The sequence below is a fragment of the Taurulus bubalis genome (genome assembly GCF_910589615.1).
Source record: "Taurulus bubalis genome assembly, chromosome: 11".
NCBI lineage: Eukaryota > Metazoa > Chordata > Actinopteri > Perciformes > Cottidae > Taurulus > Taurulus bubalis.
The window spans coordinates 18,838,323-18,854,406 of NC_136599.1; the positions used below are offsets into that span (position 1 = coordinate 18,838,323).

General features: G+C 38.7%; 1 protein-coding gene across 1 annotated transcript in view; it reads right to left on the reverse strand.

The window, feature by feature from the left end:
• The window catches only part of LOC306743340 (piezo-type mechanosensitive ion channel component 2), a gene marked incomplete at both ends in the record, with an annotated part of 29,297 nt that extends 15,264 nt beyond the window's left edge, over positions 1 to 14,033 (reverse strand). Inside the window, 20 exons of the mRNA XM_079225844.1 lie at positions 61 to 236; positions 426 to 538; positions 742 to 774; positions 1,060 to 1,101; positions 1,472 to 1,636; positions 1,755 to 1,903; positions 2,768 to 2,827; positions 3,619 to 3,740; positions 3,961 to 4,069; positions 5,059 to 5,325; positions 6,522 to 6,674; positions 7,221 to 7,319; positions 7,529 to 7,694; positions 8,211 to 8,424; positions 8,584 to 8,797; positions 8,888 to 9,053; positions 9,412 to 9,457; positions 9,567 to 9,668; positions 12,495 to 12,590; positions 13,970 to 14,033. Coding sequence (XP_079081970.1) covers positions 61 to 236; positions 426 to 538; positions 742 to 774; positions 1,060 to 1,101; positions 1,472 to 1,636; positions 1,755 to 1,903; positions 2,768 to 2,827; positions 3,619 to 3,740; positions 3,961 to 4,069; positions 5,059 to 5,325; positions 6,522 to 6,674; positions 7,221 to 7,319; positions 7,529 to 7,694; positions 8,211 to 8,424; positions 8,584 to 8,797; positions 8,888 to 9,053; positions 9,412 to 9,457; positions 9,567 to 9,668; positions 12,495 to 12,590; positions 13,970 to 14,033 — 2,556 coding nt within the window. The remainder of the gene's footprint in view (positions 1 to 60; positions 237 to 425; positions 539 to 741; positions 775 to 1,059; positions 1,102 to 1,471; positions 1,637 to 1,754; positions 1,904 to 2,767; positions 2,828 to 3,618; positions 3,741 to 3,960; positions 4,070 to 5,058; positions 5,326 to 6,521; positions 6,675 to 7,220; positions 7,320 to 7,528; positions 7,695 to 8,210; positions 8,425 to 8,583; positions 8,798 to 8,887; positions 9,054 to 9,411; positions 9,458 to 9,566; positions 9,669 to 12,494; positions 12,591 to 13,969) is intronic.
• Positions 14,034 to 16,084: the final 2,051 nt, after the last annotated feature.

Consider the following 16,084-nt stretch of genomic DNA (forward strand, 5'->3'; position numbering starts at 1 on the left):
TTGTATACACACACATACCTACACATTTTCACACACATGTGCACAGATCAAACGTCCCACCTCTTGCAGTGACACCCAGATGATGCCGGAGGACACGATTTTGAGGCTGTGGAGCTCCAGCATCCTCCAGCTCTGCTCCTGGAGCCTGCGGAGTCCTGACAGAGCCTGAATGAGCAGCAGGCTCGCCCGGTCCACAATCACCACCCACTTATCCTCACGACTGCTGGCGAGAGTTTCTGGGAGGAAAAGAAGGTATCAAAGGGAGGGAACACATCTGACACGGCTTGTGCGATACACTGCGGTATCTGTGTAACTGAGGAGGAAAACATAACGGTGTACGGAATAGATTTCTTATTTGTCCCACTCCTAATTGACCTCACAAAGGGAGGCTAATGAGCCATTTTTTGGTCTTGAGCTATAGTTACCCGCCTCTGTCGTCTCCTCCAGCTCTCCAGCTCCTTTCTCTGAGCAGGTCTGTAGTTCAACGCTGTCCAGAGTCTCCTGACTTTTCCCATTTCCCATTTGCTCCTTCACAAGTCTGGAGGACAACAAGAAATATCTTAAATATATTACAAAATGATTGGAAAAACATCTGCACACCTGTATCCACAAATTATTTGATTTGTTTTTACCTCACCTCAAAACACAGAAAGTATGTATAGATATGAGTTATATACCAAATACATATAAAACAGTATGTACTGATCCATTTAATGAATAAGAATCAAACAACAGCCTTACCTTTTCTGAATTTTTTCAATGTTTTCTTTAATGCTGGGAATTAAATTGAAGAGAGTCGTGTGAACACTACAGTGAGTATTACTGATATTCCTGTTACTGTGATGAACAATGAATGAAGTCAATAACTCAATGTTGAAATATTTATACGCAACCAAAGCCAGACTTGTTGTTCTACCTATAAGATTTTCAGGCAATACATTCACACTTAGGTGTGTCCAGCTCACTGATTAAACACTGATCATATACAGATATTGTTGTGACATGTCATCTGAAAAGGGAGCACAACTAAATAGTTGGAGGAATAAATGCAGCTCTTACGTCTCAGAAATCACATTGACTGAACTCCTGAGCTCTTCTTCTCTGAGTTGAGAGAAAATAAACGAGACAAACAGAGATGTACAATATGTTTAAAAGTCAACCAGAACTTATATAAAGTACAGAAACAGTATATGTGCTTGTTTTAACATCCATGAAAGAACGGCACTTGCACTGGTTTACATAAAGCATCATTCATATCTTCACTTGTACTGTTTTGAATACAATATAGGATTCGTAAAAACGCTTTCATTTACAAAGAAACGTTGTCTTAGATAATGACCAGATTTACTTTTGTTGCAGTTTTGTGCTTTTTCAATTTGAATACAACTGATCTTATTTTTAATACGTTTAGTGACATGGTCACTTGACAGTATTGTTCATTGAGCAGAATGCTCTTTCCTTGCCGTCTCACCTGGAGGCCTGTCTAACAGGTACGTTGTCGAGGTCAGTGAGAGTCAGAAAGTCTGAGTTGAAGTAGTGCAGCTGGAGGATACACGCCAATAGAAACACAGCAGGAAGCAGGATGCGTGCAAACAGCTCCACTGTGTCGTACCGTTCCAAACCCAGGTCACGAAGACTGCAGAGTCAGTCAGGTGGAATGATGTCATAACCATGATATCATGCCAAAATATTCTATATTTAAAATAATCTTCTTGCTTCATTCCCAAGAAAGGGGACGCTTAAAAAAAACTCACCCTTCCTCCGACATGCCCATAATCTGTCTGAAGAGCCCAGACACACTTCTGAACTGGTACATGTAGATAGCTATCAACACCACCATGGAGTAACCGACCACCACCACCCAGAACGTCTTCAGGACCCGCCGCCACACGTCATACCGGATCTGAGAGGAGAGGGAACCGACAGAGTGATCTCTGAAGCTACAGATCTTTATAAATCATGAGTTTGACCTTCAGTAATGAGACACAACACTGTAGAGCAGTTAGTCTCGAATGTTTGGCATCTTCCAAACAAGTTACGTCTAAACGCCAGGAAACAGTGATGCATTTATTCTTCACATCCCACACTCACGTTTGTAAAACACCACAGTGTTGCTGATGTTGTCCGAACAGACAAGTGGTGTTGTCTTGTCTTACGTCAACTCCACAGCCATTAGGCCTTCCTGTTTAAGTGCCTACTGTGTTTCTAAAATGTCAGCAGAAACATAAGACGCAGTAGAAAGAAAAAATAGGAAAACAGCAACACAAAATGACTGTGTACGTGTTTATGAGTCACAATCAATACTTTAACTGTAAAATAGTATTGATGAGTGGTACATAGTCTGTTTTGTGTGTGCGTTCCCAGTTTATATAAAAGCTGAGCATTTTCATGCACAAACAACAGCTGAATGATTCACTGATGATTATTTAGGAGTCAACGCATTACAGTGTAAAATGAACCTGAAAGCATAGCGGCTTTGTGTTGTGCAACAACGGCTCAACTATAAAAGCAAATTTCCTCTCCACTTATTGAGCCCTGCCATCTCAATATCAAATTTCCGCCCATGATCTTCTCAGAGAACAAATGTAATAAACATGATATAAACACAGCGGATTTTCACACCGAGGAGTTACATGTCATTACTGTACGAGACGCAGCAAATTCTGTAAGTTACATCTTCAATGGAGAAGATGGACAACTAAAGTAACTTTACTTTATTTGAAAAGACTGAATGCTGGATGTCTATATTAGCAGTCAGATCACTAACCTGATAGAGGACAACACAGAAGAGGAAGAGGACAATGTAGAGGATCTTGTAGACGACCACCTGAGCAGGTAAAACATATGACGTATATTTAAATAACATAAAATATGATGGGCAGCTAACAATTTGCTTTATATACAGGAAATCTATCAAATATTGCGTGGACATCTGGACCCAAAAAGTCCTGGGACTGCATGCAGATAATATTCATATTTTGTTGTAAATGTACTCCTTTTTGTGATTTCATTTGTTTGTGGCTCTCAAATATATATATATATATATATATATATATATATATATATATATATATATATATATATATATATATATATATATATAATGTGCATATACATTCTTTACAGTATCTGAAATAAAGAACAAAAAATAGAAAGAAAAAAAAAACATTTTCTTTAATAATTCATTCTTCACCTCAGATATTATGCCAACTATACAATCATGTAAACTTTCCCAAGTACTGTACCTGAAATAGTACTGTGATAAATGACCTAATCTACTTATGGACGATTATAGAGTGTAGTTCTTTCTTGGTTTTTGACGGCGCAAATGCACACGTATGAAGTGGGATGGTGACAGATTGCAATACAGGAACAATTGCATCAATCAACACTGTGGAAAACCCTTGTCACCACAGCAGAGGATAAAATGAAGAATAGGGAAAGACTAGCAAGATAAATGACTACACATGTGCCCTTAAGCTCTCAGCAGAATAATTCTGACATGCAGCTTATGATGCCATTCCTATTACAGTGACATTCACATTGGTGTTTGGCAAAGTTTGATTAAACAAAATTCATGAACGGGACTGCACCCATTCTTAGTTTGTCAATAGATACCTTTCCAGAGAAGCTGATCACAAAGAACATGGAGCAGCAGAAGAGGATCCAGTATTTCACCAGCATCCCTTTCACTCCTGAGATCAGCATTGCTGCCAAAGGGGATGGTGGACTTTCCTCCGCTGATATGGAGGAAACCAATAAGAGAAGGGCGAGAAGGGCATGGAGATGCAGGAAATAATTGATGGACAGAAGGAGAATAGGATGAGAAAAGAGAAGAGAGACATTTGTAACTTTTCATCAAACTGAAGTTGGTCGTGGAGCCTGGCTACATGTCAAGATGTTTTTCATGAGTACACACAGTAGCTGTAAACTTTGAAAGGAAATTTGAAAATAAATTACGTGGCAGGACTTTGACTTCATCTAGAGATTCCTCTTTTAGGCTCTGCTCCTCCTGTCTCTCCTTTAGCTGCTGACGAAACATCAACCAAAAGCTGAAGCTGTAGAAGACCTGCAGCACGCACACAAAACAGGCAGTTGACAAGCACAGTTTTACAATCTGCTTTAGCAAACATTGTTTAGTTCTAATTCATATTTATGTGACAACCATAATACAATCTGGATTGGAGAAAACTTGGCTATCAAAAATATAAATTGCAAAAAATGACCTGTCAACAAATAATTATCAGAGTCTGATCTGTGGCGCTTTCTGTCCTATCTGCATCAAAGACCCTGAAACCCATTTTCTCAATCAGCTTCTTACGATAAGCGATAGGATCCACATGAACACACCACTATAGCTTGAACAGTCCTTTTTTACACCATAAGGGACATTTCTGTTTTCGCTTTGTTCTTTTCACTGGTCCAACATGAGTGGTATTTCCATGCACCAATCTTAATTTAAGAACATGAAAATTTAAATCTGAACCTGATGACCGGAATGTGAGCTAATGTTGCAGGAAGATGTTACAAAGCACTCCGTAACATATACACAATAAATCATTTGTAAGTGTAGTCGGATAAGCAAGGAATACTCAGATATTCAACTTAAGTAGCAGTACCACAGTGTAAACATACTTAAGTAAAACTCCTACATTCAAGTAAAATGTATATATTTACATCACTTGAAGTACCAAAAGTAATGGTACTCAATATGCAGAATTGGCCGTTTGAGAATAATATATTAATCACTGCATTAAAAGTGATGCATTTATGAGTCACTAATGTAGCAGCTGAAGTAAATACCCTAATATAACCCTATGCTGTACAATAAATGTAACATTAGTGGAGTATACTTCATTATTGATTGACAACATGTAGCAGAGTAGATGTTTAAAGTTGCATAAAATGGAAATAAGTTAGTAAAGTAAAGTACAAGTTTAATGTAGTTACATTGCAACACTGCATATGCTCTTCTTTTTTTTAGCTGACCTCATAGCGTTTTTTAATTAACATCAACAAGCAATCTTTCCGTGTCCTTTCCACCCCTCTCCGCCTCACCTTGGCTCCCAGGTGGACACAGGGCGCAGGGTGGTAGCTGCTCAGGTCAAAGTCCATAATCACCGCCGGGGGCAGACCGGGATACAGCTCGGCCCGACTCAGACGCAGTCCGCTCAGGAAGCCCAGCGCCAGCAGCACGGTGCCGTAGACAGCCAGGAACGGGGCGGACAGCATGGCGTAGCGGCGCCGGTCTCGCATCATCCAAATTATACAGGACCACACCAGCAGGGCAAAGGTCAGCCAGCTGTTGTAGGTGATACTCCACACCTAAAGTTGTTGATATTGTGACATTGTTGCAGCCAAACAGAAATTCCTGTCATACTTTTACACTATTTATTACTTTATTATGAAAATACTTATACGCTATTCTTGAGTTTTCTGCCAAGGAGTTTAGGCTAATGTTCCTAAGCTAATGTTAGCTAGCCTTAATGCCAGAGACTCGGTGGTTAATGCCGATGTCTGGGTTGTTTTCCATGTAATATATGTTATATTTGTTTCGATAATGCTATTTGGTTCGCTAAACTAACAAACAACCTGTCGAAAATAACAATTACATTGTTTTAAATCCACTCAATGCTAACGCTACCAAAGTGTGTTAAGTTTTAGCTAGCTCCTGTAAGTAGCATGCGGACTAGTTGACCTAGATAGCATAGCTAGCTAACCTCTACTCAACCAAAAGTTAATCACCAACTATTATGATGATAATTTATGTAATTTATCAATGAAATAAATACTAAACAGTCTCTTTTAGAATTATATAATTGTACATTTAATCAATTATGGGTTTTGACTGTTAATATATAACTACATAAATCTTCCTGACAGTGTTTCTTTGTAATAGATTTTTTTTCATTTAAGAATTTTATCATAATATACAACGCTATAGGTTTACAGTAATTCATAGTTATCGTCTTTGGTCGGTCCCTTACACTGCTGTAACATAAATGAACCTTCCTTATCTTATCTTATCTTATAAGATGTTATCTACAGCAGTGATTTTCAACCACTGTGCACACCTGTGTGCCGTGAGAGATAGTCAGGTGTGCCATGGGAAAATGTCAAATTTCACTTAATCGGTCCAAAAAAAAAGATTCAGTTGCCGCAAATACGTTTCCATTGTTGAGCGCCTGAGCCTGCAATATAGTGGCTGTCCTAGTACTTAAATACTCTTCCATGCCAGTAGGTAGCGCAATAATTACCTACCATATATCCTGCATTATGCTACAATGTGACATTTTGTAACTTTTTGGGTTGTTGGTGTGCCGCAGGATTTATTTATTGTAGAAAATATGCCGTGGCTCAAAAAAGGTTGAAAAACACTGTTCTACATTATGGAGCAGACCTACACTACACAAAACATCGGAACAAATTCTCCTTTTTAGATATTTGTTCTCTCCTGTCGACCTCCATGATGGCACTAGTCAGGGTTGCTAAAAGCCACACAAACTCAAAGTATAGTTTACCATCATGATGATAAGGGCGCTGACATAGCTGTGCTTTTGCACCAGCAGTCCAAAGATTACCAGGCCACTAGGGCCTGTGGGGGGAGGGGAGGTCTCTGTTAGAGTCTTCAGGTTCTCTTCACAGTTTTCTCCCATTTCTCCCTCACCTTCTGTCTCTAGCATAAGGGAGGGAAAAGGATGAAATGAAAAGGATTTAATAAACAAACCATGTATGCATTGCTGAGGTTTTATGACAACCACAGATGCAGTCGATCTATTTAAATGTATGAAAACATTTGTTGCTGAGGTCATATATTTAGAGATAAGGTAAGTGTGACAATTACCATGTGATGGTGAGTGTTTGACTTCATGTGGAGGGTAACAGTTTGTATACCCCGCCCCTCCTAACAGAGAGCCAAGGTCATTTCCATGGACATCTTGCCAGGAACTGCCAGTCAATAAAACCGGTAAATCGATTTCATCATCTGTGCTGCTCAGAAGCTAAAAAGATAGAATCTCAGGTTGGTCATAAAATATCGTTGCCAATTTTAAAATGCTGACTTGAATACCATGAGGCTGTACAGATGTGCTGATATTATTACCCAGAGCAACTACCAATGAGTCCAACAGTAGCATTCTGATAATTGACATAATACATTAATATTATTCCTGTGATCAAACAATAATACTAAGGAGAACATATAATTGTTTGCATGTTACCTCCTGATTGTCTCCTGAGATGTAGATGACCCTGGAGAAGCTTGGAGGAATCTCTGGACTTTCTACAGGACTCTCACACTCTTCGTCATCAAGAGTAACCTGAGTAACACAACTGCTAATAAAAACCTGTCACATAAGTTAATATTGTATGAATACTGTGTGAAGTTTATGTGCCTGCATGTTTAGCACTGGAAGTACTTCTAATAAAACTTCTAGTTGTGTCCGAGGCAGTGGCAGTAGAAGCAATATTGAGCATTTCCTCCCTTCCAGCATTTAATAGAAGAGCATGTACCCCCTCCCTCACAAACCTCCTCCGTGATGTGAGCCCATTTGTGCAGCAGAGCCACTAGTGTGTAGTAGAGCAGCAGTAGAACCAAAGGGTTGATGAAGTCCGGCCAGCTGACATGTGAGTGCAGACCAAGCATGTGCGGGTCTGAACTGTTGGTTCTGACCACTCCTGTCATACCAAACAACCTGGGACAGGTAGAAGGGAGGGAGTGCAGGATGGAGATGGAAAGGAAGAATGAATGGAGAGATTGAGGGGAATAGAGTTAATTGGAGAGAGGAATAAGAATACATGTGAGCTTGTATATTGTCAAACTTGAAGGAGAGTGCAAAATATATAAAACACCCTGGAAAAGTGTAAAGGGCAATTTCAATAAAATCATTAGAAATCAATCGTTTTTTATCGGGCAAAAATATTTCCACATGCTACTCTATATAACGCAAATGTAAACATAAAAAAGGCAAAGTGATTGATGCAACGTGGATTTAAGTGGTAATAATTCCACATTTTAGTAAATTTAACATAAATCCAGAACTAATTAAAAAAGGTCTAAAATGATTGACTCCATGACCTTAATGAGGATGCACCTTGCATTTAAATATTTGTCCTGAAACAAACATGAAATGGATAACTCCTGATATTAAAAAAAAAAACAGATCAGTCCAGTATATCAGTCTAATCCTACTTTTGAATGGCTTCTGTACCTGGCATAGACATCTTCTGGTGGCACAAGCTGCTGGGACAGAGGCAGCTGGTAGAGGTACAGAGCCAGCAGGTGTCCTCCACTGAAGATTGCCATCATCACACACAGAGAGCTGAAGAGTAGCAGGCTGATGGAGCGACTGAACATCCACCACCACACCAGCCAGAGAAACACCCCGAAATACACACCTGAGGTGAGGGATGGCAGCGTGATGCCTGCTTACACACACACACACACACACACACACACACACACACACACACACACACACACACACACACACACACACACAAAAAGGTCTAAAATAGACAAAACTTTTCTACATTTTAAAAATAAAATACACCTGTGTGCTCACACTAGCTGCTGCATTGTACCTGCCAGCCCCAGCAGTAAAGTAACCACCACTTTCCCTGCTGTGTTCATGATTGCTGCCAGCAGCAGCCGCAGTCCGGCGGCAAAAACGATCATCTTCTGGACAAACTGGGGCGGACCCGTCTGAACCGGCACTGTAGTCTCATCTGAGCTGTCAAAGTACGAGCCCTCTGTGTCACTTCCTCCCTCAGAGTCTGTCTCAGATGTTTCCGCTTCCTGCCGGACCCATGAAACAATCAGATTGATAACAATGTGCTTTCTTAACGCATTATCAAGTTATAACAGTAGATGTGCGCCCGCGCTTACCTCGGCGTCAGACGACGGTATTCCGTTCTCATGCAGACTGACTTTGGCAACGGATTTTTTGGCAAGTAGTTTTTTGCACAGCCTCAGTACGAAGAGGCAGGAGAAGAGGAGGCCCACATCTGGGGCCAAGAGACGCACAATGTTCCCAGCGTCAACCGAGCTGAATCTGGAAACACAAGCATTATCATAGGTTTGATCTCCATTCATACCAGAAAGGTACGATAATCAAATTGTTGATACTTTCTTGACCTAGTAAACGTGTAGTTTGCATTTGCCAGCTTTACGTTATTGGTACTGCTCTACCATATAACAATGACAACAAAAACTGTTACTTGTGATGTATTTCACATTTCAAGCCTTGATAGGTTGATTTTCATACTGCACTGAAATCAACTGTCTGAAAGATAGCAGCAATCTAAAATGGAAATGTCATGTACATTACATGTCAAGTTTTTTTTTAATAGAAAGCTGCATATTGATTGATATGTGACCTGAACATTTTAACATCAAGTGTGATCCCATACCTTATAATGCCCAAATGATAGAGGACATCTTCCCAGTGGCCGCTAACTGCAGAAAAAATAAATTAATTTTAAAAAATAAGGTCAACAAGCTGGAGGCAAATCTATTTTTCTTAGTTCCTGAAAATATCTTTGGATTGACCCAAGTTAGTTTTTACCATGTGGAGGGATGTAGGCGAAGGGGATCTGCATGAAGCACTGCAGAGTCAGAAAGGTCAAACTAGTGTAGATGATCCTCCGCAAGAAATTACCTGTTTTACCTGAATAGAGCAGCAAATGAGAGAACCAGGTTGAAACAAAAGGGAACAAACTCATTTCAAAATCATGTTTTTTATAAATTCAGAACAGATTATGTATCTTGACGGTGTACTACGTCAGAGTTAGTTAATAGTGAATATATGTCAAATCAGCTGTAAATGTTCTCTCTCTATTTTACCTCTAAATTGGAGCAGCCCATGAACCTTTTCACAATTTCAGATTTCACAAGTTGTATTGAATAACATAAGTATTTTAAGCATTCTAAACGTTGTGTAAGGTAGTTGCTGTAACTTGTGTATAATTATGTGTTTATATATATACATATATAAATAATATAAATATAGATATATAGATATTAATACAAAATATATAATTATCCTCCTGCTTAAATTAAACCACGGAGAGAGAGACAGCACTGATGGTGGCACACACACACACACACACACACACACACACACACACACACACACACACACACACACTAATTGATGGACCTCGTACTTGTCTTTAAGACATTTTTCAGTAGAATATTGTCTCCCAGACAGTTGGCAGTATTTTAAATTGAGCTGGTTTTGTCTTTCTGAGCACAAGCCAGCTAAATTGAGATCTGTGAATCTGGGTATCCAAGTACGTTCTAGTCATGCAGGTAGAGTATTCAAGCCACAGTTTCTTACAAAGAAGCCTAACATATCTTTTGAGGAGTCAATCAAAGTCGATCACTACAAGCCTTCAAATGAATGTTCTGAATCGCTCAATGTTGAAGCGTCTTGTAATACAGTTCTTCTAGTGCATTTACCAAGTGTAAAGGAGAGCCATATCAGATTGACAGGCTGACATTGTATACATGATGCTAGCACGATGAAGTGGATTAAATCTAAAAAAGTTCGGGTCTCAACAGACAGTTTTGCTTCCTGTAATTGAAGTTGTTTTCTGGTTAAAGTGAGGTGTAGAAAGGAGCACATTTTGGTTCATGATTGTTTGAAATTCAGACGTCTCATTGTATCACACCTCGCCTCAGAGGTTGTTGCCTAGCCTCGGATATGAATCTTGTCTTTATGTATGGTTTGGCCCCCTGCAATTGTTATTTTATTATTGGAAGTCAAAGTTGTTTGTGTACAGTGACTTCCTGTTACATGATGGCATGAGGGACTATTTTCCAAGAAACTAATTCACATATTCCTCAAGATATTCTTTAAGTTTTAATGGTTCGAACTAATGTAGTATATCTCAAACTAGCAGATAGTTATTAAGAAGGTAGAAAGGACATTACAAACAAACTTTGTCATGGAATAGCCGATGCAACCCAATCCTGAGGTTTCAACCATAATTTGGAAGCTAAGTTAAATTTTCATTAGATGAAATAGTGTATAATATTCCTCGTCTAGACTGCACCTATTCAGACAAACTAAAAACAGATCAGTGTGTGAGGCAAATTACAGATTACATTAAATTAAAACCAAATGCTAGAAATGGGTAGCTTTACAATTAATTTGTTTTCAAACAAATGCATCAGATCACAATCTCAGTCTGGAGTTTGACGCTTGTAATCAAAATGTTGGAGATACAAAAGCATTAATAGCTGATGTGGCTCAACATTAGCTGAGCCTGCAAATGTGCTGTTGATGTTCAGAATTTTTACTAAAAGCTTTGTTTCACTTAAACCTCTCCGCTTCCCAATGAGGGAGACACACATACACTCTCCCAGGTATCGGTGGATGTACAAAAACCTCATGAAACAAATGCACACAGGATGTACACACACTTGACCACTTAGCCCACGGAGAGTGAGATCATATTAGGGGGGTGAAGATAACTGTGGGCCCCATGAAGCTTTCAAAGAGAAGCTGAAAGGTAAACAGTTTTTAGATGGAAGGATGGACAGAGAGAAAGAACAAAAAATGCTGTCAGGATGCTGACATCACATCTTTTAATTCCTCACTGTAATTACCAAGCTATGTATAATTGATTTGACCGTTCCAACCACATCCCCTTTACAAAGTACTTTGACGGAGGGGTACAGATACTTTAATTCATCAGTAGGCAGTGATCAATACAGAGCAAGCACACACACACACACACACACACACACACACACACACACACACACACACACACACACACACTTGTCTCAATATAATTTATCATGCGTTATGTCCGCTATTCTCCCTCTTTGTTTTTCCTCCTCATCAAATTTTGACTATCTATTTTCATAATTTAAGAGTTTACAGTTCAGCTGGGTAATCAAATTGATCTTAGGTTCTAATTGTTTTATGGACTCAGATCAGTGTCTTGCATTAAAACACACGCAGATGCAGAACAGATGATGAACAAAATATACACAACCTTGAGTTTAATATAGAATATCACACGAGCTATTAACTATAGATAATTGTATATACTTAACATGAGTAAAGCTTTTGCTTTATAGGGATACATACATATTTTTTATCGTGGGGTGGTTTGAGGTACTTATCCATAGTCGGTGGATTACTACAGTAGATGGCTGTTTGCATGACCCCAGTTAGATAGAGATACAACAGATAGAAGTACCAGCACGGAATTTGAGCAATAAACTGATGTGGATGGGAGCAGCAGAAAAATGATCAATATCAGTTTACTTGTAAGCTATAAGGACAATATGTAGTCATATTTTAGTAGAAAACATTTGGGGTATAACTCATGAGCAATAAGCATAAAAAAAAACAGAAATTAGGACAAATTTAATTTAATTTCAAGTTATCAACACTTTTACACTTTGTAGCTACGTCAGAGCAAAAAACCCGTACAAATATACATATGATGTGATTTGTCTCTGGTGCCCCTCTCACCTTTCATGGTGACCAGACTGGGGCTCGGCATCAGCGGCAAAGAGAGCAAAAACAGGAAATACACCACTGACAGACCGTTGTAGCGAAACGAAGACGCTGAGGTGCAGAGGAAAGAACACATTTACTTCATCTGTTTGATAAAAAATGGTCTGAATTCATTTTAGTTTTGTAATTTGTTATTTATATCACAAGCAGGTCACATTAACAACAAAAGAAACTGACAAGCAAATGACATGTGTAGGTGTAACCTACCTCTTGGTTAATGTTGAATGTTTGTCAAGTAATACAGAATACAATCTAAAAGGTGAAATAACTGCAGATCATCTAATTCTGTGGTTTAGAATTGGAAAAACATGGAATAGAGAAACCCGGGCCCAGAGAGAGACTTTCAGTTGGTATAATGAAATTGAAAGATTTTGTCACTCGTCTGTAGTGACTCTTTGTCTAACTAGAGCCACGGGAAATGTGTTAAATTTACTAACCACACATCCTTGTTTTTCATGCAAATTTATCTTTATTAGCCCGAAAAGGCACACTTTTTCCACACTGTATCACATTCTAGTCTTCTGCAACAACATAACTAGTTCCTTTAATTCAGCCTATATTTGATCATTTCGAAGAACAGTGCCATCTTAACTTAAATTTAGAATTTTGTGAAATACAAGAAGGGAAAGGAAAGGAAGGAAAAGCAACACAAAACTTGTCTAATAGTCTGGAAACATTTTGCCCATCGGCAAACAAAAGTAAAATATTTTAACACCTTTCAAAATGTCCAATTATCATCACTTTTTATGAGGTAAAGCATTAACTTTTGCAGTACATAGTGGCACACATGGGTACGTAAGAGCCCACATGTTATCTAAGACAACAGTCAAAGTTACCCAGGACACTGTAAGATTAACATCCCAGTACTGCTCAGGTATATATTTTAAGGTAAGCGTGGTTGATCTCAGACCTGAACTAAACACACACTGCTTCTTGCAAAACTCTGTCTTGATAGCAACACTCAAGACTCAACTCATATATCTAGAGATATGAATGAACCTAATAGAAAGCCATCTTGAAATTGAATCAGTATTGTGCATGTCCTCAGTACTATTCAGTAAAAGGCCACATGTACTAGCTTTCCTACAATAATTCAAAACTCATCAATACGCCTCCTTCAGTAGAACTTGTTTTTACTAAAGGGAGGAATTATAACCAATATATAGAACTAATTATATAATGCTGATACCACACAGAAATAACAGTCGCCAGGGAAAATAATGAAAGATTATTTGATTTAGTAGGATTTTTTCAGCATCTCCACTACCCCTAAAGATAACTCTTACTCTGACTTGAAACTGCTGCTGGAATTCTATTTGTATATTTAGACGTATTATGACCTCTTTGCTCTCTAACTGAACTCTGGAGAGGTACTCACTAGATCATCATAAATGCATATGAATAAAATGAATTAACAGACATCAACTCACCAGTCAGCAGGAGCAGTGGTAGTAATAAGTTATAGAGCATCCCAACCACGAGGTCCCCTGCCATGTCTCCGTCTTTGTGTCAGAGACCCCCACACCGCTGCTTTAGACTATCTCCCTCTAGATGTTTGCACTAATACCGCAAATATCTTAGCAATGTGGGGGGGGGACTCCAACCCGCTCAAACATTTCTCAGAAGAACATCTATGAAGCCTCGGTCAAAGCATCCTCAAATACAGCACTGAAAATACAGCAAATATAGTTTGAGTCGAACACAATCAAACTATAACAAGACGGAGACGATGTCAGTCCGGTGAGAGAGCAGAGCATCCTGATTTAAAATTGGGTGAAAATTATCTTTGCTTGTGTCTCTGTCACACCCTCCTTTCCCTCCCTCATCTCTCTCTATCTCCCTCGCTCTCTCTACCCCTCTCTCTCTCTGTCTGTCGCTCTCCCAGACATAATGGGTTGTGACCCAGCATCTCTGTTACTATCCTCATATTGAGGCTAATCTCACTCAGGAGAATATCCGCTATTACTACATCACTGCAAAAACATGCAATCACTAATACATAAAACCAGGCGCACAGTATTCTGATGGCTCTGATTGGGATTGTACTTAAAAGTCTTGTTGTTTCAGCTCATGATGCAGGCATCGCTGCACTCATTCATGCATGATGTTGAATGTCTGATTTCTATATTTCTGAAATCCAGCTAGATACTCATACAGCACTGTGTTTGTTTCCGTGCAGCCTCGTCAGGCTGGCTCATCATATCTGCGCTGTTGGGTGAAGGGAAGTGTATCTAATATTCATGGTTGTGAGGCCATTAAGAGCTGGTGTGACTACAGAGGAATGATCAATGTGAGGACTGAGACCAGCAAAAACATTAACTTTACTCCAAATGTAAAAGAAAACTTTGCACCATCCTCCAAGGAAGATCTAATAAAACATTACTGTGTCAAATTTTTGTTTTGTTCTTCTACACAGAATAAACTAACAACATAAACCTGCTGAAATAGCAGCTGTGATTAAGTCTGCACAAGTGTTAAAGGGGTGAGTCTGTAAAATTAGTAAATTGCTGTTTTATGACCAGTGACAGACATTTAAAGAGCTCTTTAATTTAATGAATCGCCAATTCAAGAAGGGATTTTATGCACTGGATGCTATCAAGTTTCTGTGGATTGTTCTGTGTGTTTAGTGTTCATTTCATATAAAGCACGTCCATAAAGGGTCGGTGTGGAACAGTACAAGCAAAAACAACTAAAAGATAGGCTTACAATGTTCAAATAAAATGAAATAAGTATAGTGTCTTGAATTGTATAATCAGTCAGTAATGCCATGACATCTCCATAGTTCCTGCTTATAGACTCAGTTTCTCATGTGCTTCCCGTCCTGCTGCTGTAAAGTTGAGTTTTAGAAAACATAAAGATTGATCTTATTTCTATTCTCTTATTTTTTGAATTCACACTCATTGAAACATGTCAGTTAAGTGTTGAGTTGTGGGTATTAATATTTACTGTACAAGGTCATTACAAAGTACAGCAATACTTATATGCAGAAATAACACTTGAGACTTGAGCTGCAATGATTAGCTGATTAATTAATAGTCTCAATTATTTTGATCATCAATTAATCCTTCAAGTCATTTCTCAAGCAAAATTCCAAACTTGTGCCAAAGTTCCAGTTTGGTATTTAGGAGGATTTGCTGCATTTCCCCACATGATAGTAAATTGAAATGGATTCAAGTAAATCTGGTTTTAGGAAATGGTAATTGACGTTTCTCATTATTTTCTGACATTTTATAGAAGAAACAATTCATCAATAATGAAAGTAATTGTTCGTCGGAGCCCTTCGTGTGACTGCTGTATACTATGACAAACTATATTATGAGCACAGTGGAGTTGAAAAGAAGACATTTGGGGTTAATGCTGCAAAGAAATAAAAAGGGAAACTAGATAATAGGAGCTTCAGTTGTTTTCTTCTTCCCAGTTTTACAAAATGCTCCGACTACCATAACATCTAATGTACTACTCTCCATTTAATCATTTTAACACCACACCAATGCAGGGGATCCTAACCTTGTTAACTAAGCCCAAACCAAGTTAACTTAATTGTG